The sequence below is a fragment of the Macrotis lagotis genome, chromosome 1 (assembly GCF_037893015.1).
Source record: "Macrotis lagotis isolate mMagLag1 chromosome 1, bilby.v1.9.chrom.fasta, whole genome shotgun sequence".
Lineage (NCBI taxonomy): Eukaryota > Metazoa > Chordata > Mammalia > Peramelemorphia > Peramelidae > Macrotis > Macrotis lagotis.
In genome coordinates, this window is record NC_133658.1 from 248,070,896 (window position 1) to 248,098,319 (window position 27,424).

At 41.8% G+C, this 27,424-nt stretch overlaps 1 protein-coding gene across 1 annotated transcript; it reads left to right on the forward strand.

The window, feature by feature from the left end:
* Nucleotides 1-78: 78 nt before the first annotated feature.
* Nucleotides 79-27,317, forward strand: ADA (adenosine deaminase). Its single transcript, XM_074210126.1, has 12 exons — nucleotides 79-185; nucleotides 9,941-10,002; nucleotides 17,127-17,249; nucleotides 19,173-19,316; nucleotides 20,019-20,134; nucleotides 23,099-23,226; nucleotides 23,826-23,897; nucleotides 23,980-24,081; nucleotides 24,809-24,873; nucleotides 25,705-25,834; nucleotides 26,309-26,406; nucleotides 26,920-27,317. The coding sequence occupies exons 1-11, from the start codon at nucleotides 153-155 to the stop codon at nucleotides 26,393-26,395; spliced, it is 1,062 nt and encodes a 353-aa protein (XP_074066227.1). The 5' UTR covers nucleotides 79-152; the 3' UTR covers nucleotides 26,396-26,406; nucleotides 26,920-27,317.
* The last annotated feature ends 107 nt before the right edge of the window (nucleotides 27,318-27,424 follow it).

The following is a 27,424-nucleotide window of genomic DNA, read 5'->3' on the forward strand; positions in this document are numbered from 1 at the left end:
AAGAGAGGAGGAGGGGCGAGCTAGGAGTGGGGCGTGAAGGAGGCGGGGCCCAGCTCCCCGAGAGCCAGGTTAAAACTGGGGTGACGGCTCATGAGGCCAAGACGGGAACCCTGGAGAGAAAGCGTGCTGACCCCACGGACGGACCTGTCACCATGAGCCAGCCGCAAGTGTTTAACAAGTCTAAAGTGAGCGCGGGGAGTCCGGGGTGGCGGCGTGAATGGGAAAGGGAAGAACCAAGGACTGGGGAGCCCGGGTCCCCATTGCGGGTTCCTGGAGCCCGGTGGATCCCACCCCTGGTCTGAGGGAGACTGGGGAGGAAGCTCTCCGCTCCCTTCCCCCTAGTCCTGGCCCCTCTCTTTGCATTCAGGGCTGGGAAGGAGCTATTTGTTGTTTGAACCCACTACTGGGGTGGAGAATTGGCTTTCTGGCGGGGACCTTTCAAACCATAAACATTAGCTGCAGAGACTGTTACCATGGACAATCCGTGTTCGGGCTGGAAGGGACCCTGGAGAAGAAACTGTCAGAGCTGGGAAATATTGCAATACAGAACGTTTGAGTGTTAGCACTGACTGTCCGAGTCAGGGGCCGGAGAATATTAGAACAAAGAGCATTGAATGTTAGGACTGGGAGGGACTTGAGAACAGAGAGCACCGGGTGTAATCGCTCTATAAGCTTGGGCTTTGAGTCAGAAGACTTGGGTTTGAATCCCATATGGTTTGTCTCAGCTTTACTGTGGGGAATGCATTATATGTCAAGGGTCCCTTTCAGTTCTTTAGTTCTATGACCCTGTATAAAGAAAGAATCTAAGTGCTGAATGAGCCCTCAGACCAAACTTAAAATGCTAGAGGCAGAAGAGATGTTAAGGATCATCTAATCCAACTCCCTTGTTTTACAACTACAGAAACTGAGGTTCAGGGAATAGAAATAATTTGACTAACATCACTGGGGAGGGGAGGGTTGTTCTGTAACCCCAGGCTCTTTCTAATAAACCATACCCCCCCAATATATCCTATAGTAAGTAACTAGGAGAGAACAGAAAAATAATCCAGCTGGTAAAGATCAGCAAGCTAATTCCATCTCTTTAAATATAGGTAGATAGTGGTAGACAGAATGCTGGTCCTAGAATCAGCAAGACTTGAATTCAACTCTGATCTCAGACACTTATTAGGTGTGTGATCTTTAGGTACTAAACCTCTGTTTGCCTCTATTGTAAAAAGGGTCTGATAACTACATACTTCTCAGGATTGTTATGAGGATCAAATGAGATATTAGTTGCAAAAGTGTCTGACACAGTAGATGCTATTTCCCCTATTTCCTTTTCTTCCCTTTATAGGAATAAGGAGGCACAAACCTGCTTGAGTGTGCCCTCGCCTATCCAGTTTAGGATGGGAATGAAAAGTAACTGAGAGTATCTTAAGAGATCCCTAAGTTTAACATTTCTCATGAATCATTTTACTTTGTAGCAGAATCAGGATATTTGAGTTTTAATTCCAGTTTTGCCAGGAACTCCCATTTTGGCCTTTGGCAGGAATATTTCCCTGTCTGGTTCTCAGTTTCCTCAGTTGTAAAATGAAGGAGTTGGACTGAATGCTTTTGAGGGTTTCTTTGGGTAAAGTGTTATATTGGGGAGTCTAAAGTCCCCATTTCTTTTTTTTTCCTTTTTAGGTTTTTTTGCAAGGCGATAGGGTTAAGTGACTTGCCCAAGGCCACACAGCTAGGTAATTATTAAGTGTCTGAGGCCGAATTTGAACCCAAGTACTCCTGACTCCAAGACTTCAGAGCACATCTATCCACTGTGCCACCTAGCTGCCCCTAAAGTCCCCATTTCAAACCCTCCCTCTGTCACTGATTGACTACATTACCTTGATCAAGTTATCTACTTTCTGGGTTTCAGATTCTGGTAAAACTGAGATAACAATCTTTAATCTCCCTGTGCATCTCACAGTGTTGTTGCAAAGAGAGCACTTTGGGTTTGGAAATATCAGCTGTTATAATTCTGGTACTTCTCTTGCCTTTAGTTTCCTTATTTGTAAAAACAGGGATAAATCCCTAAGGATCATAGTTTTAGATCCAGAAGGGGTTATTAAGGCCATCTAGCCGTATCCTTTTCATTTATTTTATAGATGGGGAAACTGAGGTCTAGGGAGGTGATTTGGCCATGGTCACACAAATTGTGTCAGAGTTTGAATTTGATCAAATGTATTATCTTGTGAGAAAACCAGATAGAACTGGATGTCACTGGATGGTAAAAGCACTTGGAGCAGTCAAAAGTAGATTTGGAATAGCATGATAGTAGGAGGAAAATGGAGGGTATCAGGAGGGTGGGACTTCCCTGTGACTCAGGGCAGGGAACAGGGAAGAAGTGTTCAATCCAGAGGGACTTGTACAATACCTAAACCCTAATCATAACAGGAAAGGTTTATATTTACAAATTGTGTTCAACATTTTCTGCCAAGGGTGGTGGCCTGCTGGACCAGGGATACAAGTATCTGGAGAAATTCTCTATATCACGGACCAGATGCTTTGGAGTTAGTCTGAACCCAGGAAATTCTCAGCTCCAAATGTGGAAAAGATCTAGATTTCAGCCAAATGGAGACTGATTGACTTCTCTACTCCCCTTGGGAGAATTGGGGTTGAGACTGAGTTGAGCTAGTTCATGTTCCCAGGGTTCACTATGAAGGGTCCTGAGTTGGGAGGGGGGGGAGGGGCAGGGAAAAGTGGACAGAATGGAACAGAATAAAAAGCTGCTTCTGGGGCATGATGTGACAAGTCTACACCCCCCCCCCCACTGCTTGCATCAGTGACTACCTCAAATTCCACTCTTAAAAATTAATTTCTTTAGCTCTGGAAGACCTTTTATCTTCAGGAGATCTATAAAATGCAATTATCTATTGGGCAATGAAGGTGATGGAAAAACAAGATATCAATAAACATTTTCAAAAGCAATTAATTCTAGGAAAGGAATTTTTTTTTACCAACTCATGAATTCTAGATTCTAAAAGGTATCATTTAATAATTAAAAAGATGGGTGGAATTTTAACAGGCAAAGATGGAGACGAAGGATATTCTAGGCATAGAGACCAGTCTGGGCATTGAAGAAGAATAGAATAGAATAGAAAATACAATAGAATAGAATAGAAAAAAACAACACTGGATGTGTGCAATGAATAGAAAATTATATACAGTTTGGTTGAAATGTAGAGCAAATTAAGGGGGGGGGTGGTAAGATAAAATTGGAACAGAAACTTGGAACTGGTTTGTGAACTCCAGACAGAAGAAACTAAACTTTTCTCATGAGTAACAGAGAGTCATTGATGATTTTTATGCAGAGTAATGACATGACAAGATCTATTTATATTGGCAGTGGTTCAAAATATACAAGAGTGAGGCTGGGGGTACCCATGACTTGAGAAGGTGGAAGAAATGACTTGGAGAGAAGCTATTACATTTCTGAATTATATTCTATCTGTATGTGTATGGCATCATGATACCACATCATTGAAGCATGGACCATATCTGGGGCTATTTGACAGTCCTGGTCTATGTGATCTGCTTTTCTCCAATGGAAGACAAAAGTCCAGAAACATGCCTACAGAAAAAAAAGAAGGAAGAAGCTTTGTTTTGAGTCACTGGGTATGTGTGTGTGTTCAAAGTGAGTTAGAAGGATGATATTTGAAGGATATCCAAGGCAACCAGATTGGAGGACTCTTATTTGGTTATTGTGACTATTACTACTACCCTAGTGCTAGGCTACACTTCAGAAGATCTAGAAAAGCAGAAGACCAAGTCCATGCCTTCAGGTAGCAACAAGTCTTGTTGGGAGGACAAGACTGTAAAATGAGGTCTCTTTCAGTTCTGACGTTCTATGTATAATTGTTCCAATGTCCATTCCAGCTCTGACAATCTATTCCAAGGTCTTTCCAGCTCTGAAGTATACCGAGTTCTTTATAAATGTCAACAGTAATGATGTTGATTGATGATATAAACTCACTATAACTGAAATAGGGCAGCTAGGCCTAGTGGATAGAATACTGGGTATGCAGTCAGGAAGATTCATCATCCTGTGTTCAAATCTGGACTGAGACATTAGCTATGTGTCCTGGGCAAGTCACCTATTTGCTTCAGTTTCTTCATCTGTAAAATGAGCAGAGAAGGAAATGGCAAATCACTCCAGTGATTTATCTCTGCCAAGAAAAGCCCAAATGAGATCACTGAGAGTTAAGACTGAAACAACTGAATAACAATAAATAACTAAAATGCTTATCAGTTTAAAATCTTATATGGCTTATAGTTTCATTTCAGGATGGAATTTGAACCCCCTTTTGAATTGGCTTCAGCCTCTGTAAAAGGGGCAGCATGGCCTAGTGGAAAGGGACCTTCAGTGGGAATCTGAAGGCCTAGTTTTCAGCTTCAGCTCTGCCACCAACTTCAGCTATATGACCTTGGATGAGTCATTTCCCCTTGATTGATTCCCCATCAGAAATGAGATAGATTCCAAAATTTCTTTGATCCTAGAAGCCTTCCATAACTTTCCACCTAAAACTGATTTCTCTCCTCACATTTCTCTAGTCTTTGTTCTTAAATATGGAAGAAAGGAAACAAGTGTTTATTTAGTTCCTATCACATGTTAGGCACTGTTCTAAGCTCTTTATAAATACCATCTCACTTGATCCTCACCAACAACCCTGGGAGGTCAATGCTATTATGATCCTTATTTTACATTTGAGGAAATTGAGGCAGACCAAGGTTAAGTGACTTGTCCAGAGTCCAGTTATTAAGTGACAGAGGCTGGATTCAAACTCAGGTTTTCTGACTACAGATTCAATACTACCTAGCTTATTCTTAGTATTTCTAATATTAAGAATTGTTCACATATGTGTAACACTTCAGCACAGGAGTTTTGAACTGTGATCTAGTTAACAAAAAAATTTTGGGTGAAGAAATTTCTTCTAACAATGTAAACCAGCATGTTCTGTCTTAGAGAGTCACTCAGGTCAATGACTTACCTAAAGTTAAACAACCAGTATCTATTAGGTGCAGGAATCAACCTAGGTCTCCTGGATTTTTAGTCAAGCTCTCTTTTCACAGAGTCACACTGTCTTTCATTTGCTATACTTTAAAGTTTGTAAAACTTTTAGACACATTATTTCATTGCAGTCTACTTTATTAGTATACATGTTGTTTTCTCTCATTAGATCATAAGCTCTTTGAAAGCAAGGAATGTTATCTTTGTATCCCCAGCACTGAGCACATTAAGCACATAGGAGGACCTTAATAAATGTTTGACCAGTTGAATTGATAATAGACTCCTCCAAAATTGCCCTTCTTCCCTCTCAATTGTCTACATTCTCTCCTGCCTCCTGCTCAACTCCTGTCCACACTAGGGACCTCTTGAAAGACCCTCAGCCAACTCTGAACTTCCAAACTCTGGCCCTAGACCAATGTATTGTTTGCAGAAAATGAGATCAGGAAGGCAAGCGGATATCTGGCCTGTTCAGAGCAACTTCTTGGCCTGTCTAGACTGAACCCCCGGCTTGTGGTGATCTCAGAAGCCAGTCACGAATCTTCAGGGTTTAGCAGACTTTGTCTGCCTTGTGACCTCTCCAAAGCAATCCCAGGTGACCCACCTCTAGAAAGTCTCCTTTTCCTAGGATTTGGAGCTGGAAGGGAACATATAGACCTCTCCTTTCTCTGGACTTTTGCTCATCTATAAAATAAAGGTAGCAAATCTATCCTCAGAAGAAATCATTACTCTTCCTCCACTGGGCAGGCAGTCTAGCCAAGCAGATGCACATACATGCACACATATACACACCACAAATGAAGATGGGTAGGTGATTTAGTTCAGAAGTCTGGAGAGCATAACCTTACTACCTTGGGAAGACCTTTCCACTTTCTGATTTCCATCTTTTGAAAATAAGGGGATGGAGCTTGATGGCCTATAAGATCCTTCCAGGTATGCCTAGGGCTCTGTGGGATTTAGGGAGAACCTCATGGGAATTGAGACTCAAAGGGAATTAAGCTGTGAGGAAGAAAGAAGAGATTTCCTGTACCCTATCCTAAGCACTTAAGAACCCCCAAAAGTCACACTATGTGTCAGAGTATCAAGGAGTCCAGAAATCTTCTGATTCTTGTTCTGGCAATTGACTGATTTATTGTCCACCCACTGACCCTATTCTTCAGGAACATCACATTGTCCTCTGTGATGGAATCATGGAAAGAACTTGGGATTTGGTTTCAAAAAAACCTGGATTCTTGTCCTAGATCTCATCATGGAGTCTCATCACAGACTGAGCAGTATTGGTCAGGTTACTTTCCTTCTCTTTTCTCCTCTGAAATGAGAGGATCTGCCAGGAAATTTTTCAGGATGGAAAGTTGGAGGACCAACTACTCAAACCTGAATCTGAAATGATAGGATATGTGATACCCAGGCTTCAGGGAAGAAGGGGAAGTAGGAGGAGAATACCATCTGTTCCTGCCCTGATTCTCCCTTCCTTGGAATTCCAACTCTGAGGGGCAAGTACCCTTCCCAGTGAGAGGGAGCCAACTCAGAGGATCTTCTTCCTGCAGGTGGTGGCTGGAAATGAACCAGGCCAGCTGCTCCTGAGCCTCTGCCAACCCAGATGCAGCTGTGTCACCATCTAGTTAAACAGTGCCCAGACTGAGAAGCCAGAGTTGGGGATCCCCAGTTATAGTTGGGCATATACTCAATTGACTAGGTCTCCTTGCCAATAATTCCCCCCTCTCCTCCAGTGTCTGGCTTCCTTCTGCTTATCTCTGCAAGACTTTCAATGCCCTCAGACTTCCTTCCTCCTTCACATTCCCTGTCCTGGGACAGTGCCCAGGCAGGGTGCCCCCTTGATTGAGGGAAGCTTCTGTATTCAATGTTCTCTATAATCATGTTTCCTGTGATTCTTTGGCACCATGCCCCATGAAGAGTAGTGGACTCTCTCGCCCTGACCCCTTAGATTCATAGGAAAAAAATTCCTTTCTCAATAGTTATCACCTGTCCCTGGAGTTGATGCCATGCGGGTGCTCTGGGAGACTGATCTAGTGATGAAAGGTTTCCTCTTAAGGATTTAGAACTGATTACAGTCACTGAATGTCCTGACCTCCTTAACGTGGCCCATTGCTCAGGCCCTTTCAGGAAAAAAAGAAAAGGTACACTCTATCCCAAACCCATTTTAGGTTCTGATAAAAACCTCACTTTAAGGTTTTTCTTTCTTTCTTTTTTTTTTGCAAGGCAAACGGGGTTAAGTGGCTTGCCCAAGGCCACAACAGCTAGGTAATTATTAAGTGTCTGAGACCAGATTTGAACCCAGGTACTCCTGACTCCAGGGCTGGTGCTTTATCCACTGTGCCACCTAGCTGCCAGAAAATCTTACTTTAGAACTCCGTTCCTGAAACATTTTATATGATTCAAAATTTCTTCCACACTCCTCATTTGAGAGACAAAGAAAATGAGCCCAGAGGAATGAAGATGACCTACCCAAGGTCACAGCATTAGTAGCAGAGGCAGGACTTTAACTCAGGCCTCCTGACTTCCAACTGTGAGCTCTTCCATTACACTAAGGATCTTGCTATTAGAGCAATCATTTTGATGCACCCCCTGCCTTATTCTCCTCTTGGTACTTGGAACGTTGTATGTGTTTAGAGCATCCCCTGCTCTGGGTTCCCATTGGTTCCTAGAGACCAGGAAGAGTTTTTGGTTAAATTGCTCTGACCTGCAGGTGTTGAACACTTCCTGCCCCCAGTGAGGCTGCTTAGCTAGAGAGAGACAGTCTCCTCCTTGCATGGAGTGGGAGCTGGGCACAAAGATAGCAAGAGGGAGTTATGTCCTCCTTTTCCTGTCCCCCAAAGTTAGGAACTAAGAGCCTTGATGATTATTGTATCATGGAACAGGTTTAACCAGTCACATCAACAGTCGAGTTGGTGTTTCTTTAGTCCCCCCAGTGAGGCTGACTTTGAGTCTGCTGCCATTCCCCCATTCTCTACTCTTTTAGTCCAACTTACCTCTCATAGACCTTTGAAATGGCTAGATGGAGTTAGAGATTTGTGGATGGAGAGATGTGAGATTTCACCTGAAGGAAGGGTCTAGGGTTAATAATCACGAAACAGGATAACAAATTGACTTAGCAGGAGACTGATCCTTATGAACCCAGAGAATCCATGTAGTGGTATCAGGGTGGGCAATAAATAGGGAATCCTATGGGTCTCTTTCAATACATATAAGCTTTTTAAACTCCTTTTAATCAAAATAAGCTTGTTTCAACTTGTCTGACTCCCCAAGTGACATTTTAGTGAAGCTGGTGAACTCTGTTCTAATATTCTAATGAGTCAAATCTATTGGAAGGAACTTTCCAGGGTCCTCCTCATTCCTTGGGTATTCCACTGCTGGAATCCAACCCCCACCTTCCCCTTCAATTGTAACCATTCATTCATTCAACTAGTATTTATTAAGTGCACATCACATTTCAGGCACTGTGAAACTTGGAAGACAGATAAAAATGAAATCATCCCTTGCCTTCAAAGATCTTATATTGTGGTGAAATAAGTCTAATTTAGGAATAGATTTCCTGCATTGTGAATCGTTGTTTTTTTTTTTAATAAGGGTCCATATTATTTTGAGAAGGCTTCAAAAGAGGCTCCAAGACTCACAAGAGATTAGGAACTGCCAGACTAAATGAGCTCTAAGATCCCTTCTAATTCTAAAATTTCTGATTCTGGAAAGTCTTCCTTAACGTTCCTCCACCTGGAATTCTTAACTCTCCTCAGGTACTTTGGGTACTTTGTCTGGACCTCTCCTTTGCATCAAATAATACTAAGAATAGTTCATCTTTATATTATTCTTCAAGATAGACACTGGACCTGTGATTTCATTGGAATAGGAAACATCAGAGTGAAGAAACACCCTTTATGAAAACAAGTCAGCACCTTTTAGTCTTAAACTGCTGCCCGGAGTACTATGAGGTTAAAAGGCCTTCCCAGAATAACCCAGCTAGTAGTATATATCTACTGGCTAGACTGGAACACAGATCTTTTTGACCCCAGGAAGACCCAACTCTTTTTCCATTATGCTACAAAAATAAGTTAACATAGAGTAATGAGGGAAGTCAGGGTGGAGAGTAAGGCCTTTTGTAGGAAGTAATTCTTGACCTTAGCCTTGGAGGAAGTTAAGGATACTTTTGTTATTGTTCATAACAATTCATGCACATATGGTAGTGTAATATTTCTGCAACATTTTCCTTTGCATCCTGACTGTGTAACTCTGCTCAAGATATTTCATTTCGGGGCAGCTAGGTGGCATAGTGGATAGAGCACTGGCCCTGGAGTCAGGAGTACCTGGGTTCAAATCTGGTCTCAGACACTTAATAATTACCTAGCTGTGTGGCCTTGGGCAAGCCACTTAACTCCATTTGCCTTGCAAAAAAAAAAAAAAAACCTAAAAAAAAAGATATTTCATTTCTCCAGGTTCTTAGCAACCCTAACTTTGTAAGTTGAAGAGAATAGGTCAACCTGTATTAGTAAAGGGTTTTTCCTCCTCCTAGAGTTCCTCATAATAGTGAAATCAGATTCTCATGTAATATTAGTATTATTAATCCTGTTTTCCAGATATAATAGCTTGAGAGAAGTTAAGTGATTTTTTCCCCCTGGTCAGAACCACAAAGATGCATAGTTGAAGATATATCTTCCAACATGGCCTGCAGTGGGAAATGAGTCTACTGCCATTCCCCAAGCTTTCAGTTGGACAGACTTTTCTCAGACCTAGACTCAAATCCAGAACACTGATTTGGATGGAGCTGAGGAGTGGGACCAGGAATTCTTGTCGCCTTTTTTTCCCCTCTTCTTTACTCCTTTGCTTCATTCTCTTGACATTCCCAGCCTCCTGGCACCATGGTCTTTCTACCATGACGACTTAACAGTTCTTTCTCTCTTGTAGGTAGAACTTCATGTTCATTTGGATGGAGCAATCAAGCCTGAGACCATCTGGTACTTTGGCCAGTAAGTTCATGAAGGGGAGGAGGGTTAATTGCCTCAGCTGGTGGGAGGGATTAAGACAAGAATTTATACCTCCTTGCCCCAGCTACTTGTCAAGGAGCCAATATGATCTGCTATTTAGTGTCTCCTCCCTGAAATTTGTTTGGATTTATCTTATATGAGATAGGGACTGCACTGATACAGGGAATTTAGCAGATGGAGAAACTTTATTCATGCAGTTTATCACTTTCCCTTGTAACTTAAACTCTCAAGAAGCTGTTAGAACACTGAAAATTAAGTGATCTCTCAAAGAATGACCAAACAGTATGTTTCAGAGGTGAGACCTGAACCACTTTTGACAAATGTTCCAATGCCCACTTGGAGTAGAAGATGAATGTAAAAAATAAAAATAAAGTTTAAAATGTAATTCTTTTAAAAGTTAATTGGGATGGTCCTAGGGTCTTGGAAGTGGATACTGAAATCTAAGAAGCTAAAAGGAATTGAGGAACCTGTTGCTGGGAGAGTATTAGACTATGGAGGTGATATGACCTGCAAGGAGTTTGCAGAAGTCTTTTTTCTCCAGAACCCCTATTCCTTTGTGTCTGCCATGATTTTGACCTCTGCTGTCCCCTGCTGCCATGTGGATATAGATTCCTGAGTCCATGGGACTATATGACTTGCTTGGATAGCCTGGTAGAAAAGGTTCAGCTACAATTTTGGAACATTTCTTGATCCCAAGGCCACTGGGTCAATGAATGAAGTGGAGAATGTCCAGAGCCCATCAGCAACCAGAGTCACAAAACCATGATACATTTCACCTTTCCTGGCATAAGAGTGTACTGAGACAGGGGGTATTATCTCCATTTTACAAATGGGAAAACTGGTTCAGAGAGTCGGAATGAGGGGAAAAGGTTTACATAGAAAGTTAGTGGCTCAGTGAGAACTAGGACTAGATTGCTGTGTTTGCTGTTATCCTAAATGTGACTGGAAACCAGAGTAAGGTTTCAAAGGGCAGTATCTGGTAGTAGCTAGATTTACCCACCCAGACCAGATAGGGAGGAGCCTTACAAGGAGAAGGGGTTGGGTTGTCTCTCTTTATCCTTAACCCATCTAGGCTAAGCAGTAAATTGTACTGGTCTTTTTTTTTTTTAAAGGTTTTTGCAAGGGTTAAGTGGCTTGCCCAAGGCCACATGGCTAGGTAATTATTAAGTGTCTGAGACTGGATTTGAACCCAGGTACTCCTGACTCCAGGGCTGGTGCTTTAATCCACTGCGCACAGCCCCTGTACTGATCTTAATCAGGTCATTAGTGGCAGCTATTGATAACTGAGATGGGACCCAAAGGGAAGGAAAGCCTCTAAGAGATAAGATAGAGAAACATCATTAAGGGAATAAGAAAAGCCTAGAACCCTCTTTATGGAGATAAGAAAAGTAATTAGACCTTGGGTCAGGAAGAAGGAAAGAGGGTTTCCCTTAGAATAAACTAATTGATTTATTTCTAAATTTCCCTCTTCAGATGGGGTGGAGAGTAATCTGAATCCTAAACCTGCCCACCCAGGGTTAAAGGGTAGTTGATTATTAGAAGTCAAAACTACATTGTTTTTCTGGAATCCAAGGAAGGCTAACAAAGCATGGGGGCAGGACCTTGTAACAGTAGGAGTAGGAGATTTGGCCTCTAGGAAGGCAGTTGAGGTCTGGCAGTCAAAGAGATTAGAAATCAGGTATGTCAATGAGCTTTAAGGAAACAGACAGGACATGAGTCTAATGTCAATAGAAAGAAAACCCCATATGTGTCAAAATATTCATAATATCACTTTTTGTGTATTCAGTCTGAATGGGATACAAATTCTCTCCCTCTTTCCTGTGGGTCTGGAATGGCCAAGTTACCCCTGTGATGTTGAAGAAGAGACAACTTTGGGTAGTAGAAAGAATTCTACTTAAGAGTCTGGAAAGGTCTGAATTTGAATCCTATTTGTTGAACTGGGCTCTGATGCTTAGTCTCTGTGTGTTTCTGGGTAAGTCACTTAACTTCTATGCCTCAGTTTCTCCACCTGTAACATGAAGATAATGATAACTTACACTGAAGGACCAATAAGACATAATGCATAGGAGTCAGGCCCTTGGGGTCAGAAAAACTTTCTAGTTCATTGATTATGGATTAATCATTTAACCTCACTGAACCCCATTTTCCTCATCTGTAAAATGATGCCTGCTAACTTGAGGTGCCATATCCCATAACTTCAATGTGTAGCTTATGCTCTGGGGTTTTTTCCCCTTCTCTTGACAAATCACCATTAGCCTGTCTGTAAAAATTTTTCCATTGAAAAAGTACTTGAAAAAATAGCTTTCCTTATTTACTTAAAAAAAACCCTTTATTTTAAAAAAGAATTATACATAGGATGTGATCAGATTATCTTTAAAGTATTCTGGGTAGGAATACTTTGTTTTCAATTTTTTTTATGATCAGAATTGAATTTTGGCATAACTACTTAAACATTTCTTTGAATTCTTGTAGCCAGTATGGTATTTTGCAATGAAGCTAATGTTGTCATCCTATTCAAAGGTTCGTAATAATTTCTTTTTAAAAAAAATTTTCTTTGTGTGTGTGTGTGTGTGTGTGTGTGTGTGTGTGTGTGTGTATATGCTTATACATATATATATATATATATATATATATATTTCCAATTACATGCAAAGTTAGTTTTCAACATTTCTCCTTTTGCATACTTTGGAGTTCCACATTTTTCTATCACTCTCCTTTCCCTCCCCCCCTCCCCATGATAGTAAACAATATGATATGGGTTAAAATATTTCCACATGAAAGAAGTTTTTTTTTTTTGTTTTTAGCTTTTGCAAGGCAATGGGGTTAATTGGCTTGCCCAAGGCCACAGCTAGGTAATTATTAAGTGTCTGAGGCCGCATTTGAACTCAGGTACTCCTGACTCCAGGGTTGGTGCTCTATCCACTGCACCACCTAGCCGCCCCTGAAAGAAGTTTTAAAATGTTTTGCTCTGAATTCAGAACCCATAATTTTTTTTTCTAGAGGTAGATGACATTTTTCATAACAGGTCTCTCAGGATTATCCTTGATCACTGAACTGCCAAAAGGAATTGTGTGCATCATAGCTGATCATTTCACAATATTGCTATTAATGTATACAATGTTCTCCTGGTTCTACTCACTTCACTCAGCATCAGTTCATGCAAGTTTATTCAGGTTTTTCTAAAGCCAGCTGCTGGTGATTTCTTATAACAATAGTAGTCTTTAGCATTCATATACCATAACTAATTCAGCCTTTCCCCAATTGATAGGCATTCCCCCAATTTTCAATTATTTACCACTACAAAAGGAACTTCTATAAATATTTTTGTAAATGTGGACCTTTTTCCTCTTTTTTTAAATGATTCTTTAGGATATAAACCTAGTGGTAATATTGCTGGAAAAGAATATGCAGTTTGGTTTTGTTTTTTGTCCTTTGGGCATAGTTCCAAATTGCCCTCTGGAATGGTTAGATAAATTCACAAATCCATCAATAATACAATAGTATCCCAGTTTTCTCACATTTCTCCAATGTTGGTCATTTTCCTTTTTTGTCATCTATGCCAAGGTGTGAGGTGATATCTCAGAATTTTTTTAATTTTCATTTCTCTGATTACTAATGATTTGGAGCATTTTTCAAATGCTTATAGAAAACTTTAGTTTCTTCTCTTGAAAATTGCCTATTCATATCCTTTGATCATTTATCAATTAGGGAATGACTTGTATTCTTATAACCTTGATTCAGTTCTCTATATATTTTAGAAATAAGTCCTTTTTTAGAAACGCTAGCTGTAAAATGTTTCCCAGCTTTCTTCATTCCTTCAAATCTTGGTTGCATTGATTTTATTAGTGCAAAAAACTTTTTATTACCCAATTGGGAATGTATTGAGAGTAAGTTAAACAAATCTGTTGAGTAAGATTTATTCAGTGTTTATACTCTCCCTTCTTTTCCCTCTTCTATAATAGATCTTTTGTGCCTCTTCATGAAGTGCTCATTATTCTCTAATGCCTCCGCTTTCTTCTTCTTTCTTAAATGTTATTGTCCAGGTTCTTCTGATTTTGACTTTCAGGTAGACCAATAATTCATAAATTATCTTCTGGATCTGTAATAATTTTTAACAGGAAATATATTAGATTTCTTCAGTAAGGTCATATATGAACTAGAGGGTCTCTAGGGGTCTCTTTCATCTCTAGATTTGAGATCTGATAATGCAGGAAAGAAAATAACTGGTCAGAGTGAGAAGAGCATTGGATTTGGAATTAAGAAGACCTGGGCTTGAATCTTGTGATTTTGGGATTTGGAATAATTCTTTCTGAGTCTCAGTTCTCTCATCTGTAAAATAAGAAGGTTGGGATAAATGATTTCTCTGGTCTCTGCCAAGCAAGGATCCAGAAAGAGAGAATGGGAGAAAGATGCCAGTCTGAACCTGGACTCAGAATCAACTCTAGACAGAGGCCATCAGTGGGTGATGATGGGTTATGCCAAGGCAATTTGTAAAAGGAAAGTGAGAAGACAGGGTAAATAGCCCCATCCACAGCATCCCTTGTACTTTGCCCTTAGAAGAGCCTGGTCAGATTAAGGACTGCAGGGCTCTTTGTTAGATTCCCAAGTGGGGGGTGGGGGGGGTGACAATAGCTTGTGAGGGAGGCAGAGGAAGTATGTGGCACCTGCTCAGGCCCCAGGAATTGTAGAGTCAGCAATCAGTACCCTGATAAGTCAGTCTCTTCCTGGCATGAAGCCAGGCAGGACCATGTCCCTTCCCAGAGGTCACACCTTCTTATACTGAGAAGAAAGCTTGCAGGCAAGCTAAGTCCCTCCCACTTGGGAGGGAAAGACCTGTACATCAGCAATGATGTAGAGTGTGATTTAATGAATGATTTATAGAACTTCTGATGAATTACTTGATTCTCTCAGTTCACATGGACCCTTCCCTTTAAGAGTTCCATGAAGGGAGGATTTGATGATCCCTTTCTCTCTCTCTCTCTCTCTTTCTCCCTCCCTCCCTCATACACACACACACACACACACACACACACACACACACACACACACACACTCCACAAGCATTCGCTTGTCCTGATGTCCATCTCTATCTTTTCCTGTTCCAGTCCAGGCTTATAATACAAACTAATTCAAGAATTTATTATAAGTCCTAGAAAATTGGCAAAAGTGACCAAAAATGGAAATAATCAGCATTGGAAATATATACACACTAATGTATTTACTCTTGGTAGAGCTGTGAATTATTCCAACCATATGGAAAACAATTTAAGGTTATGGTAAGAAAGTGATTAAAATGTCCATACTCTTAGTTCCAAATTTCCCGTACTCCAAGATGGCCAATTATAAAATGAAAGATTCATTTGAACCCAAATAGTCAAATAATTTGTTTTGGAAAATAAATTGGAAACAGAAGTTATAAAATTGGGGAATGACTAAACAAATTACAGTATGTGAATATAGTGGAAACTATAAGAAGCATCAAATATGAAGAACTTAGAAACATCAGAAGACATGAACCCCTGCAGGCTTGAAGCAAGCAGACCAGGAGAGCAGTATATGTGACTATAACAAGGTCAGTGGAAAGAATAACACCAACATACAGAATTATAATGACCAACCTTGGTTCTAGAAAAGAGTTGAGAAAATATACCATCTCCTTTATTTGAAGAAGTAGATGTACCATGGATATAGTCCATGTAGTATATACTCCTTAGACATGGTTGACATTGGTTAGTTTTGCTGAATTATCTTTTTTTTCTGCTTTTTTAATCTTTGGCTCACTGGTTGGGGGAAGGAGATATTCAGAAACAAATTTGATGTGAAAACAGAAAGAGTTAAGGAAAATAGGGAATTTTAAAATAAAATAAAATTTTAAGGTGCCCTTTATGAGATACAAAAATCAGATAAGACATTGTCCTTGTCCTCATAGTTCAAGACACACAAAAAATTAATTACAACATCCAGAGCCATCTCCAGTTGTCCTGATCTACATCTTGCCACTAGTCCCAGCTGGCTCCAAAGGAGAGAGGTGAGACTGATGACTTTGCACAGCCTTCCCTAACTTAAATCCAATTTATTTGCAAGTCAGGAGAACAAAGGACAGCAACCATTGTGTTACATAATAAGTGCTTAAAAAATCAGATCATTTGTTCTATAAAGACCAAGTGAGAAATGAAGAAAAGGATTAGAAAAATCTTTCTAGAAGAGTTGCAAAATTTCACAAAGTGGGGATATAAAGGAGGTAAGAAACTAGTATTTTATTAAGGCCTAGTATGTCTCAAGCACTTTACAAATATGATCTCATTTGATTCTCACAACAATCCTGGAGAAGTAAAGTTAGCCCCATTTTACAGATGAGGAAACTGAGGCAGGCAAAGGTTAAAGTGAAAGGTCACACAACCAGTTAAGTGTCTGAGTCAGGTCTTCCTCACTCCTGACCCTGCACTCTATTTACTATACTACCTACCCAAAGAGAGACCATTCTGGGCATGGATAGGGGCAGGAAGAAGTAGATATCAGGTTCAGTTCTGTTGGCACCTAGTGTATGAAAGGGAATCTTGTGAGAATGAAGCTAAGAAGATAGAATGGTGTCAAGTTGTAGAGGTCCTCAAACTGTCAGCTTGGAAATTTATTTTCTCATTAGATAGGAGAGAGTCATGGATAGTTATAGAGCAGAATAGGAATATTGTAGGAAGGATGGATTTATGAAGGGGTAGTGGATACAAGAAGAAATTGGAGGAATAAAACAGAAGGGATGGTCCTGATCTGGGAGGGAACTCCTAAAACTACCTAATTCAACCCCCTCACTTTACAGATTGAAGAAACTGTTGAAGATGTCTTTTTTTTCCCCAAACAAGTTGAAAAGGCCAAAGAGAAGTAAAGTAACTTGTCCCAAATCACTCAATAAGTAATTGAGGTCAGCATTTGAATCCAGGACCTTTAGGAATACTAAATCTAGTGTTCTTTCCACAGTACAGAATTTGCCTTCATGGAATTATGGTTCCTGGGCCAAAAAGGAAGGCTAGGACCTCTGCACTACAGTCCCAGGTTCTCTTCCCATATCGTGTGGCTGTCTAATGACCATGTGCTTTGCTTTTTGCTTCCAGGAAGAGAGGAATCTCATTTCCTGTCAAAACAGTGGAGGAACTTCGGGAATTGATCGGCATGGACAAACCCCTAAGCCTCCCAGAGTTCTTGGCCAAGTTTGACTTGTACATGCCAGCCATTGCGTGAGTTTCCTGGTCCCCAGTATCCTTGTGAGAATGAAAGGTTCATAAGATTAAAGAAATGGTCAATTAGTGCTGTGAGCTGAGGTCAACTAGTCCAGTCTTCTCCAGTTCAGTTTACTACATCTGTTTGTACAGCTTGGATTCATGCATCTCTTTATAGCTCATAGAATACTTTCCAAACCATGAACTCAAGTCATCCTCCCAACAGTCCTGAGGGAGGGAGAGCCAGCAGGAGAATCCAGATTTTATTAAAGATCAGAAAGGTCTTATTTGCCCAAAGGTATACTCCTACAAAATAGGTACAGATTATTTCCACTCTACCTGCTGCCTTCTTAATTATCAGTTAAGGTCTGCTGTATTACTGTACCCTTTGAGGAACACAAAATGGAAAAGACTCAGTACTAACTCTTGTGAAACTCATAGATTTGGAAAGAATGCTCTAGAACAGAATCATACAAAAAGTCATTTGTTCTGCCACCATGGCCACCACAGGTGGGGATTTGAAATTCAATAAATCTAGGAGCTTTTTAGGCATGAATTAATTAAATGTTTCACCAGATATAGCAAGCTATTTTTTAAGTTGATAATTTTGCCCAGCCCGCAAATGATGTTATAAATACCCAAATGACCCTTGGATGAAAAAAAGCTCCCCACTCCCGCTCTAGAGCAAAGCTGTCCACAATGCAGCCAGTGTGATTTGATGCAGCCCCACTGTGGGGTTACTAAATGCTTTAATAAAAGAAGCTGAGCTACCACAGAGCTCTCACTAAAACGGCAAATCAAAATATATTGTCTGTTGTTTCAATAAAAACTTTTAAAAGCAAGGTTGGACTACTGTGCTCTAGAGAAAGGTTCTGATGATTTGGGGTGGTCAGGGAGAAGATAAGCCTTGGGGCAAGTCATGAGGGCTAGTCTGGGCTGGAAAGGAGATTCAGAAGCCTCCAGGCAGGATGAAAAATGTAGTCTTCCATCATGGTGATAGAAACTATTTTTAGGATCAGAGATAAAGTCCAAACCCCTCACTTTATAGGTGAGAAAACTGAGACTCTGAACAGAAGTTCAGAGTTTGAACCTCTGACTAAGCCTAGGCTTTTTGTACCATACCAAGAGAGGGAGCATGATGTGTTTTTAAAGGACATAGAGAAGAATAGAATGGAGGCACTTGAATGGCATTGCCTGATAGCCAGACCTACTGGCACCTGTAGGAAAGGCTCAAAAACCTAGGCCTTGAGGTTTTTTTCTTCCTTGTTGCCTAGGCTTTATTCTTTCTCAATGCACCCCCAAGCATTTTTATCCCTGCCCCTTCCCTTGGCTCCACCAAGGGGAAACAGGCTTTTAGTTTGCTTTGCCCCCCTGTGTTTGTAACAGGATGAAGACACTGTCTTCCCTGGATACTGGTTTTCACACAAATGGCAACAAGAAAAGACATTTGTCTCCTCCCACAACCAAGCACACTCTAACACACACACACACACACACATACACACACACACACACACACACACACACACACACACACACACACACACACACACATCCTACATACAAATAATGTCATATCATATCCTTTTGTTTGCTTATGTGTATGTAGGCAGCTAGGTAGCACAATAGATAGTGTGCTGGACCTAGAGTCAGGAAAACTCATCTTCCTAAGTTCAAATCTGGTCTCAGACATTACTAGCAGTATGACCCTGGCCAAATTTCTTCACCCTATTTGCCTCAGTTTCCTCAACTGTAAATAAGCTGGAGAAGGAAATGACAAACGAATTAAAATCATTGCCAAGAAAATCCCAAACGGGATCATGAAAAGTTAGACAGGACTAAAAATGACTAAACAACAAAGGCCTTCCCCTTTCTTTCCTCCCCTCCCCAGAAATGGAGATTATCTTGAACCCTATCTTTCTCCTGTCCTCATCTTCACAGGGGTGACCGGGAGGCTATCAAGCGAGTGGCCTACGAGTTTGTGGAGATGAAGTCCAAGGAAAATGTGAAGTATGTGGAGGTGAGGTACAGTCCCCACCTGCTGGCCAACTCCAAGGTGGATCCTATTCCTTGGAATCAGGCTGAGTAAGTGAATAGAGATGGGTCAGAGCTGTGTGGAGGGTTTGGTTGGTGGACTTGGGCAAGCTAGAATTCTGAATGGACTGGAGAATGAACCCTAAAACCACTTTAAGATTTAGAGTGGGAAATGACCACAGAAATGGTCCTCAATTTACAGATGAGGAAATTGGGGTCCAGAAAAGAAAAGTGACTTACCCAGGGTCACATAGTGAGGCAATAGCAGAATCTGGACTTGAACCATGGCTCTTTCCCCAAACCAGTGATCGCTTGCCCTGTTCCACTAATATTCTTTTTTTTAAAAAAATGAATTTTTATTAATCTTGTTTTCATACCATCTCACCTCTACTCTCCCAGAGAGACTTTCCCAATATAGAGAGTTTCCTATAATATTCTATCAGAAATGTATCAAGCCTCTTGGCTCCCCATATAGTATCAATTTAGCCACTTTTCCCCAAAAACAAGAGATAGCAGGGGAGGGTGGATATAGACCCAGCTGCAATCTTGTTCATTAGTCCCAATCTTCTGATGCCAAGAAAAATGCCCCTCACCCCCACTGACCTACAAAAACCTTCCTTCCCTGCCTGGGGTCTGTGATCAACTCTGACCCAGCCTGCAGTTGGTGCTCTGTCTTAGACCTCCAGCTGAGGGTGCACTCCTCCCCTGCCTGGTAGCCTCACCTGCTCTTTTGGGATCTTTCTTTCCATACAGGGGCGATGTCACCCCTGATGACGTCGTGTTCCTCGTCAACCAGGGCCTGCAGGAGGGCGAACGAGACTTTAACATCAAAGTCAGGTCTATTCTATGCTGCATGCGTCACATGCCAAGTAACGTATTATGAGTCCTCTGTCTAGTCCTGATCATCCCCTTTTCCTTCCTTCTTTCCCTCTTTCCTTCCTTCCTGTCTTCCTTTCCTCTTTTCTGTCTTCCTTTCCCACATCTCTCTTTCTAACCCTTCTAACCTGTTTATTTCTTCCTCTCTTCTTTCCTCTCCATCCTTTCTTCTTGTCTCTCTAAGGATCATTGGACTTTTCCAGTTGAAACTGCCAATGTATATTGTCTCCTGTCTTAGAATCTGAGCAACCTGAGAACTCAGTACTTTTCAATTTGTATCCTTAGTTCTTGCCACATAGTAAGTTTTAGTAAATGCTTTATAGCTCATCCATCCATCGGTCCATCTATCCCCTCCATCTGCTCTCCCTTCCTTCTTTCCCTTCCTTTTTCCTTACATCCCTCTGCTTCCCTTACCATTTGGGGCCCCATTCCCTCTTCTTTATTGCTCCCTTTTGGTTATTCCCCTTCCAGCTTCTTCTCTAGGAGCCCCTAGCCCTGAGAACAGATCCTTAGGCTCAAAACAGTCAGATGGGTTCTTCTGCTAGGGAGCCATGCCTGTGTCTTTTCTCTGAACTGCCTTGTCTCCTTCACTTACACATATATTCCTACAGCCTTTAGATAGTCTCCTTCATATCTTGTGCCTCTTCATATTCCTTCTGCCTCTCTCCATTCAGGATGGACTACTCAGAGTTGGAAGAGGCTGGAGGAGATGGGTGACTCTGGCTGGGGGATCCTGGGAGCTTCCTAAACCCTCCTTTGTCTCTTTAGAGTCTGAGTTGCCAACACTAGTGTGAAGCACTATAGCAGCTCACAGCTTTGAGACAGATGAGACAGGAAAATGGGGGAAAGGGGATCTGCTAATCTTGTCATCTACTAGAAAGTTTTTGAGGTTCTGATCAATTTTTAAAAAATTTTTGCAAGGCAGTGGGGTTAACTGACTTGCCCAAGGTCACACAGGTAAGTGTGGGGCCTGTGATCAACTCTAACCCAGCCGGCAGTTGGTGCTCTGTCTTAGAGAGAGGTCGGATTTGAACTCAGGTCCTCCTGATTCCAGGACTGATGAGCTACTCACTCCACCATCTAGTTGCCCCATGATCAATTTTTTTAAAATTAAAAATAAAAAGGAATTTTATAGTTCTTATTCTTCTCTATAAAAAGGCTCTTCTGGACCTACCACAAAGAAACCTATTTGGCAGATATGCCAAAGAGAGATTTAGGGAAACACAGGAGTTCGCGTGACTTAGTGAGGAGGCAAAATGCTATAGGGTATCAAAAGACCCAGGTTTAGATCCCCAGTTCTGCCCCAGGTCTATGCAACCTTGGGGAAACCATTTCCCTGCCTTCTAGGCTTGTGGGGTTTTTGTTTTTCATCAACCTCAGTGCAGGCAGAATGCCCAGCTCATTGTCACTTGGACTCTCCAGCAGTGATTATTGACTGATTTGTAAAGTGAGAAAGTTAGCCTTATCTGACCCATCAGATTGATGCCTGCTTCCATATTCTGATCCTGTGAACTGATGATACTCATGACTGTGGGAAGAACTCACATAGATCTGAATCTCTCTGTGGGCATGTATATACATATATATAGTTAACTATATAGATATACATTTATATATTGATGTGTGTGTGTATTTATTAATATATATTCCTAGAGCCACAATGAAAGCTGTCTGATAGAATTGGAAGTTGGGAAGTTTCTCTCCCGTATTTGTCTGTGAGCAGATCTATAAGCAGGGTTTTCTCTGTCTCATCATCCCCAATGCTCTCTGGTTCAGTTGGGGAGGGTGGTGTTATTTTACCCTGGTGTTTTTCTCATTTCCAACATCCTACCCTGTCTGCTCTTGGCCAGCAGAGATAGTGGCTCTCAGGGCCATATTATCTTTTCTTCCTGTCTTGACCACAATACCTGATGCTTTCTGATAATAAGCTCCCCAAGGAAAGGATTGAAGGCTTTTTCTGGCTGCCAGTCCCACCCCTGCCCCCTTCCATAAGAGGACTGAGTGCTGGGATCACTTGCAGAGATGCCTTTCTCTGAGCAGTAGTGGATGTGGGTGTAGTTTTCCAAAATTCTCAAGCTCCCTGGCCAGATGCTTCTAGGTTTGGTGCAGATACTCTGTTCTAGTCTTACTGAGTTTGAGTTAGAGTCAGGGTCCATCTGAGGAAGCCAGAGCCCAGGGATTAGGCTACATGCCCCAACATTGACTTGTTCTGGTCTCATGGTCATGCTTTCTTTTGAATCAGATTATGCTTTCTCTATGAGAAGGGATCTCAAAGATCATGCATTCCTGCCCCCATTTTACAGATAAGAAGACTGAGTCTCAGGGAGAAAATGATTCAAAGTCACAGAGCTCTTTGATCTCTAACTGTGAACTATTGTTTTCTATCATCCCACAGACTGGTAATGGTTTCTTATTTCTTCAGTTTAGCTGAAAGCAGAAAAATGTCCCCAGGTTACAAAACTGTGCTGGTTCTTTAAATGCAAAGCTGGTAGAACTTGAAATTTGGTGGTACCAGTACCTGCAAGGCAGGATTGATTTGTGTGGATCAGGCTGGGGTGAATTAGAGGAAATGACAAGAGAACTAAGTGTCTGAGGTCACATTTGAATTTAGGGCCTGTGCTTTATCCATTGTACCACTTAGCAGTCCCTTGGTTCCCTCTTGCAGACATTCAAGCAGAGGCCAGATGGGAGTACTATAGAAGGGATTCCTGTGATAAGCTGGGTGGCCTCAAAGATCCCATCAATGCTGAGATTATAGGATTTGAGTTTGTTTTCTCCTGAACCATGCTGTTTCCATGGGCAGAAATGGCAATGGGCAGTATAGATGTTTGGCACAGTCCTACATAATTTCATTTATGTGTTGGGGTTGGGCTTAGCTGACTCTGGTGATCTACAGACCTCAGCCCTTGGGGCTCCCCTGCCAGACCACTGACACATGGCATGGATCTTGTCTGCAGAATGGTCCCCTGAGGTGGTGGAACTCTGTAAGAAGTATCACCATCACACGGTGGTGGGCATCGACCTAGCTGGGGATGAGACCATCCAGGACAGTACACAATTCTCTGGGCATGTAAAAGCCTATGAGGTGAGTAAAGATTGGGGGTGGGGAGTGGCAGTGGTTTATAATGGAATAAGTTATAAGATACATGAGCAGTTCAGAGGATATGGAGCATTTGAATTCTGTTTGCTGCCAATCTTTCTGTAAGCTGTGAAGGTGAGGCTCTGTATTGTGGAAGAACAAATCCTAGACTACCTAGGTTGGTATCCTGGCTCTGCCATTGACTAGTTACATGACCTAGAAGTCAGTTTTGGTCAAATAACTTTTAAGGTCCCTTCTGTCTCTACTCTTCTATTCTAATTTCTCAATTTCCTCATTTTCCCAAACATCCTGACTATCCATACCTTCTCTTCCTCACTCCAAGGTCAATTTTTCTGTTATGAATTAATACAGGAGACTGTATCGACTACCATGAGTAACAGCAAGAACTTCTGAAACACTGAAGTTCCAGGCCCTCTCAAATCCAGACTAAAGTGAAACAATATGGATCTTTGTAGATCTACATCCCCTATGATCTCTCTGGGCTGAGAGGTCCTTGGAGAGAAGTGCAGCCTGCTTAAAAGCTTTCTCTTGGTCCCTACTCTTTCAGACTCAACCTTTTCTTTCCCCTTCCTGTGGCTTTATAGGAGGCTGTGAAAAATGGCATTCATCGGACAGTTCATGCCGGAGAAGTGGGGCCTGCCAGTAATGTACAGCAGGTAAGGCTAGGAGTAGGGAAGAGAGGCTGGGGGTGTCCTTATCTGGGTCTGAGACTCACTCTCATCCTCCCCTCTACTATAGGCAGTGGATATTCTCCATGCTGAGAGGATAGGCCATGGTTACCACACTTTGGAAGACAGTACCCTGTATAATAAATTGCTGCAAGAGAATATGCACTTTGAGGTGAGTGGGTTGGCTAGGCTGAGCCTTCTTATATTTTTTTTTTGCAAGGCACTGGGGTTAAGTGACTTGCCCAAGATCACAATGCTAAGTAAGTATAATGTGCCTGAGACCGCAGGGCCCGTGCTCTCTTCATTGTGCCACCTAGCTACCCTGAGGTTGAGCCTTCTAATATAGATTTGGGGGTGCTTTTTGTGTATTTAAATGCCTACAATGTGGCATCCTCACTTCCCCATCCATGTACTAAGTTTTGGGGCAAAGGAAACCTAAGCAGGTCCCCTTCTATCTTGGGGTGGATATAACAAGCTGAAGGTTTCCTTTCATGTAACAGAAAAATACACTGATTTGGAGGTAGCACCTGGGTTTGAATGCTAGCTTTGATACTTCCTCACTGTGTGACCCAAGCAAGTCATTTTATTAGTTCTTAAATAGAACTAAAAGACATTAAAGATCATTTAGTCTAACCATCTCCTTTTACAGATATTTACAGGTAGAGAACTATACAGGGAAAATGAGTTGGACAAAGTCATAAATAAGTAGAAGAATCAGAATTTGAATCCATGTGTTTGGACTCTGAATTCCATTGCATTGCCTTTTTGGGTTTCATTTTCCTTATCTGTAAAATGAAGGGGATGGATTAAATAATTTCTTTAAGCCTTCTTCCAGATATGGACGGCATCTCACATTTCCCCAATAGTGTTTCTCCTTCAAGTTATCATTTCTCACCCAGGTGTGCCCCTGGTCAAGCTATCTCACAGGAGCCTGGAAAGAAGGCACTCCACATGCGGTCATACGGTAAGTAGCACTCTTCTGATCTCTTCCAGGGAAGCAGGGAATGTCTGATTACCTGGGGTAGCTTCATTTATGTGCATGGTTGGGGCTAACTTTGCCCTCAGTTGATGACTGTAATCTGTAGGCTAGTAGCACCTCATTATAGCCTTGGGAGGCTTGTCTCAATCCCTGGAGCATCTGTCCTGCCAGGTCAGTGATACAGATCCAAGTGGTGGCTTCTTGTATAATAGTGTCAAGTGCCTGCCTTGAAGCCCAATTCCTTTCTGATGAGATGGCCTCCATGAACATATGGTGGGGGTCTTGCCTATACATTGGCTCCAATTTCCTGCCTCCAATTCTTAAATTGAACTTTTTTCATTCCCTGCTTCCTATACCTTCAGATAGTTTCCTAGGGACTCTGAGCCTTCATATTCTCTCCTCGTGGCATCTTCATTCTTGCATCTAGAGAGCACTGCCTCCCACATGTGTCCACTGTTCTGGAAATGCCATATGTCCCATGGCTTTGGAGAAGGAGGGGACTAATTCACTAACCTGTAATACACATTATATGATAGCGGTTTAACCACATCTGTGAGACAAGGGATTGTCTTTTGTAGATGTAGCACTCTGCAAAACAGTATATGCTTCATACATGTTTGAATTCATGATTGGCCCAGAAAAGGAGAGAGGGTAGGCAAGTCTAGTTTTCTTCAGGGCAGAAGCAGCATAAGGGCAGTGAGAGCTGGACAGACAAAGCTCTGGCCTGAGTCTATGGGGGTGAGCAGCATAGGGCCATGGCTGTTTTCTATCAGGGATTCACCTTTGGCTTGTTTCTTTTTCCTCTTCATCGTTCAGTTTTAAAGATGATAAAGCTAACTATTCGCTCAACACAGATGACCCCCTCATCTTCAAATCTACCATTAACACAGATTATAATATGACAAAAAAGCAAATGGGCTTTACCGAGGAGGAGTTTATGAGACTGGTGAGTAACTAGGGGCAAGTAATATGAGGGTGATGGTGTGAAGAGAATGAACCAGCAGGACTATGCTCCAGCCCCCCCCCCCCAAGGGTCTAGGGACTGCTGCTTGTTTCTTCAAACTAGGGTTGCTCCAAAGCTCTACTTTTAGAGATGTCCACTTTGAGCAACCCCTGGAAGCTGAAGCTACTCTCCCATTTTGAGATGTTATTTGCCATACTAAAGACCAAGGGATTCAGAGATGTCATCTTATACCCAAGCCCTTAACCTTTTCTTGGCTTGCACCAAAGTTTCTTATATCTCTCTAGAGCAGAGCATGATGGACATAGCCCTAGACCAGGTGATGACCTGTAAGCTAGTTTCCCTTTTTATATTGCTAACTGCAACCTCATGTCACTTGGCTTGAGTCTGCTATTTCCTATATAAAATGAGGGGGTTTGGACTTTGGTGTGTGAGTCTAATTCTGACACTGTTTGCCAGAATATCAATGCAGCCAAATCCAGCTTCCTTCCAGACAGTGAGAAAAAGGAACTCCTTGATCAACTGCACAAGGACTATGAGATATAGCTGATCTAAAGGTAGGTTTATTTCCTGGCTTGGTGTCTACTACTCTCCTTTGACCATTCTCAGAAACTCCTCCAGGGACCCATGTTCTTTCCTTAAGCTGTCCTTGAGAAGGAAAAAGGCATTGGAGCTCTCTAGGGCAGTGTTCTCTCCCTGGAGAGGGGCAATATTTCCAAGGGAGGGGTTAAACAAATTTAGAAATAGATAAATGCATGTCCCTTAAAGGGGAAAGAGTTTGTGGTGAGTGACCCTTAAAGGGGAAAGAGTTTGTGGTGAACCAAATATAGGTCCATTCTGGTGCATGTTGTGGGGTTAGCTGGGACTCATTATTATATTATCTGAGTCATAAGACAATAAAATTGGGAGATCTAGTTCAAGGTTCCCCACCACCACCACCACCACCACCACCACCACCACCACATTGTACAGATGAGGAAATCAAGGGCTTCTGTGTAAACACTGGTGTCAGTCATATATAGTATGGAGCAGAGACAAATTTCTAACTGGCTTCCCTGTTCTACCCACAGTGTCTCTTGGAATGAACAAAACAAGAGAGAAACAACTGATTCCAGAAAACATCAGTAGCTGCCACACACTCAGGAACCAGATTCAAGCTCCTTTCCCAGTGGGGTGGGGGGACTATAATTTTAATCTATTTTCTTTCATGGGGCAAGATTGATTAGCAAATCAACTCTTATCCAGCCAGCTGTGCATTAATATACCTCGATGCAGAAACATTTGTCTTCTATCGACTGCTCATCAGCCACAAGACTCAGGGCTTTTGCTTATACATCATTTAACTTGGCCGAGTCGCCCAAATTGTCAGAGGTCAAATCTAAGGCCACTCTAAAGATGCGATCCTGACGATTTGCTGGGAGTTGAGAAGGGTGGTGGTGGTGCTCAATCAATAAACTAACCAATCCAGTTTTTGTGTTGCTAAATTCACCCCAGATTGAAATATATCCGTGGTTCCTTTGGGGAGGGAGGGCTCAGCTGGGCAGACAGGACATGGATTGGCCACCCTGGTCCTGC

Bases quoted from the DNA above. Each gene is read 5' to 3' on its own strand.
- ADA (XM_074210126.1), top strand. From the start codon at position 153: ATGAGCCAGCCGCAAGTGTTTAACAAGTCTAAA. The intron at 23,898-23,979 runs GTAAGGCTAGGA...CCTCTACTATAG, and splicing joins CTGCCAGTAATGTACAGCAG to GCAGTGGATATTCTCCATGC. The intron at 24,082-24,808 runs GTGAGTGGGTTG...TTTCTCACCCAG, and splicing joins AAGAGAATATGCACTTTGAG to GTGTGCCCCTGGTCAAGCTA.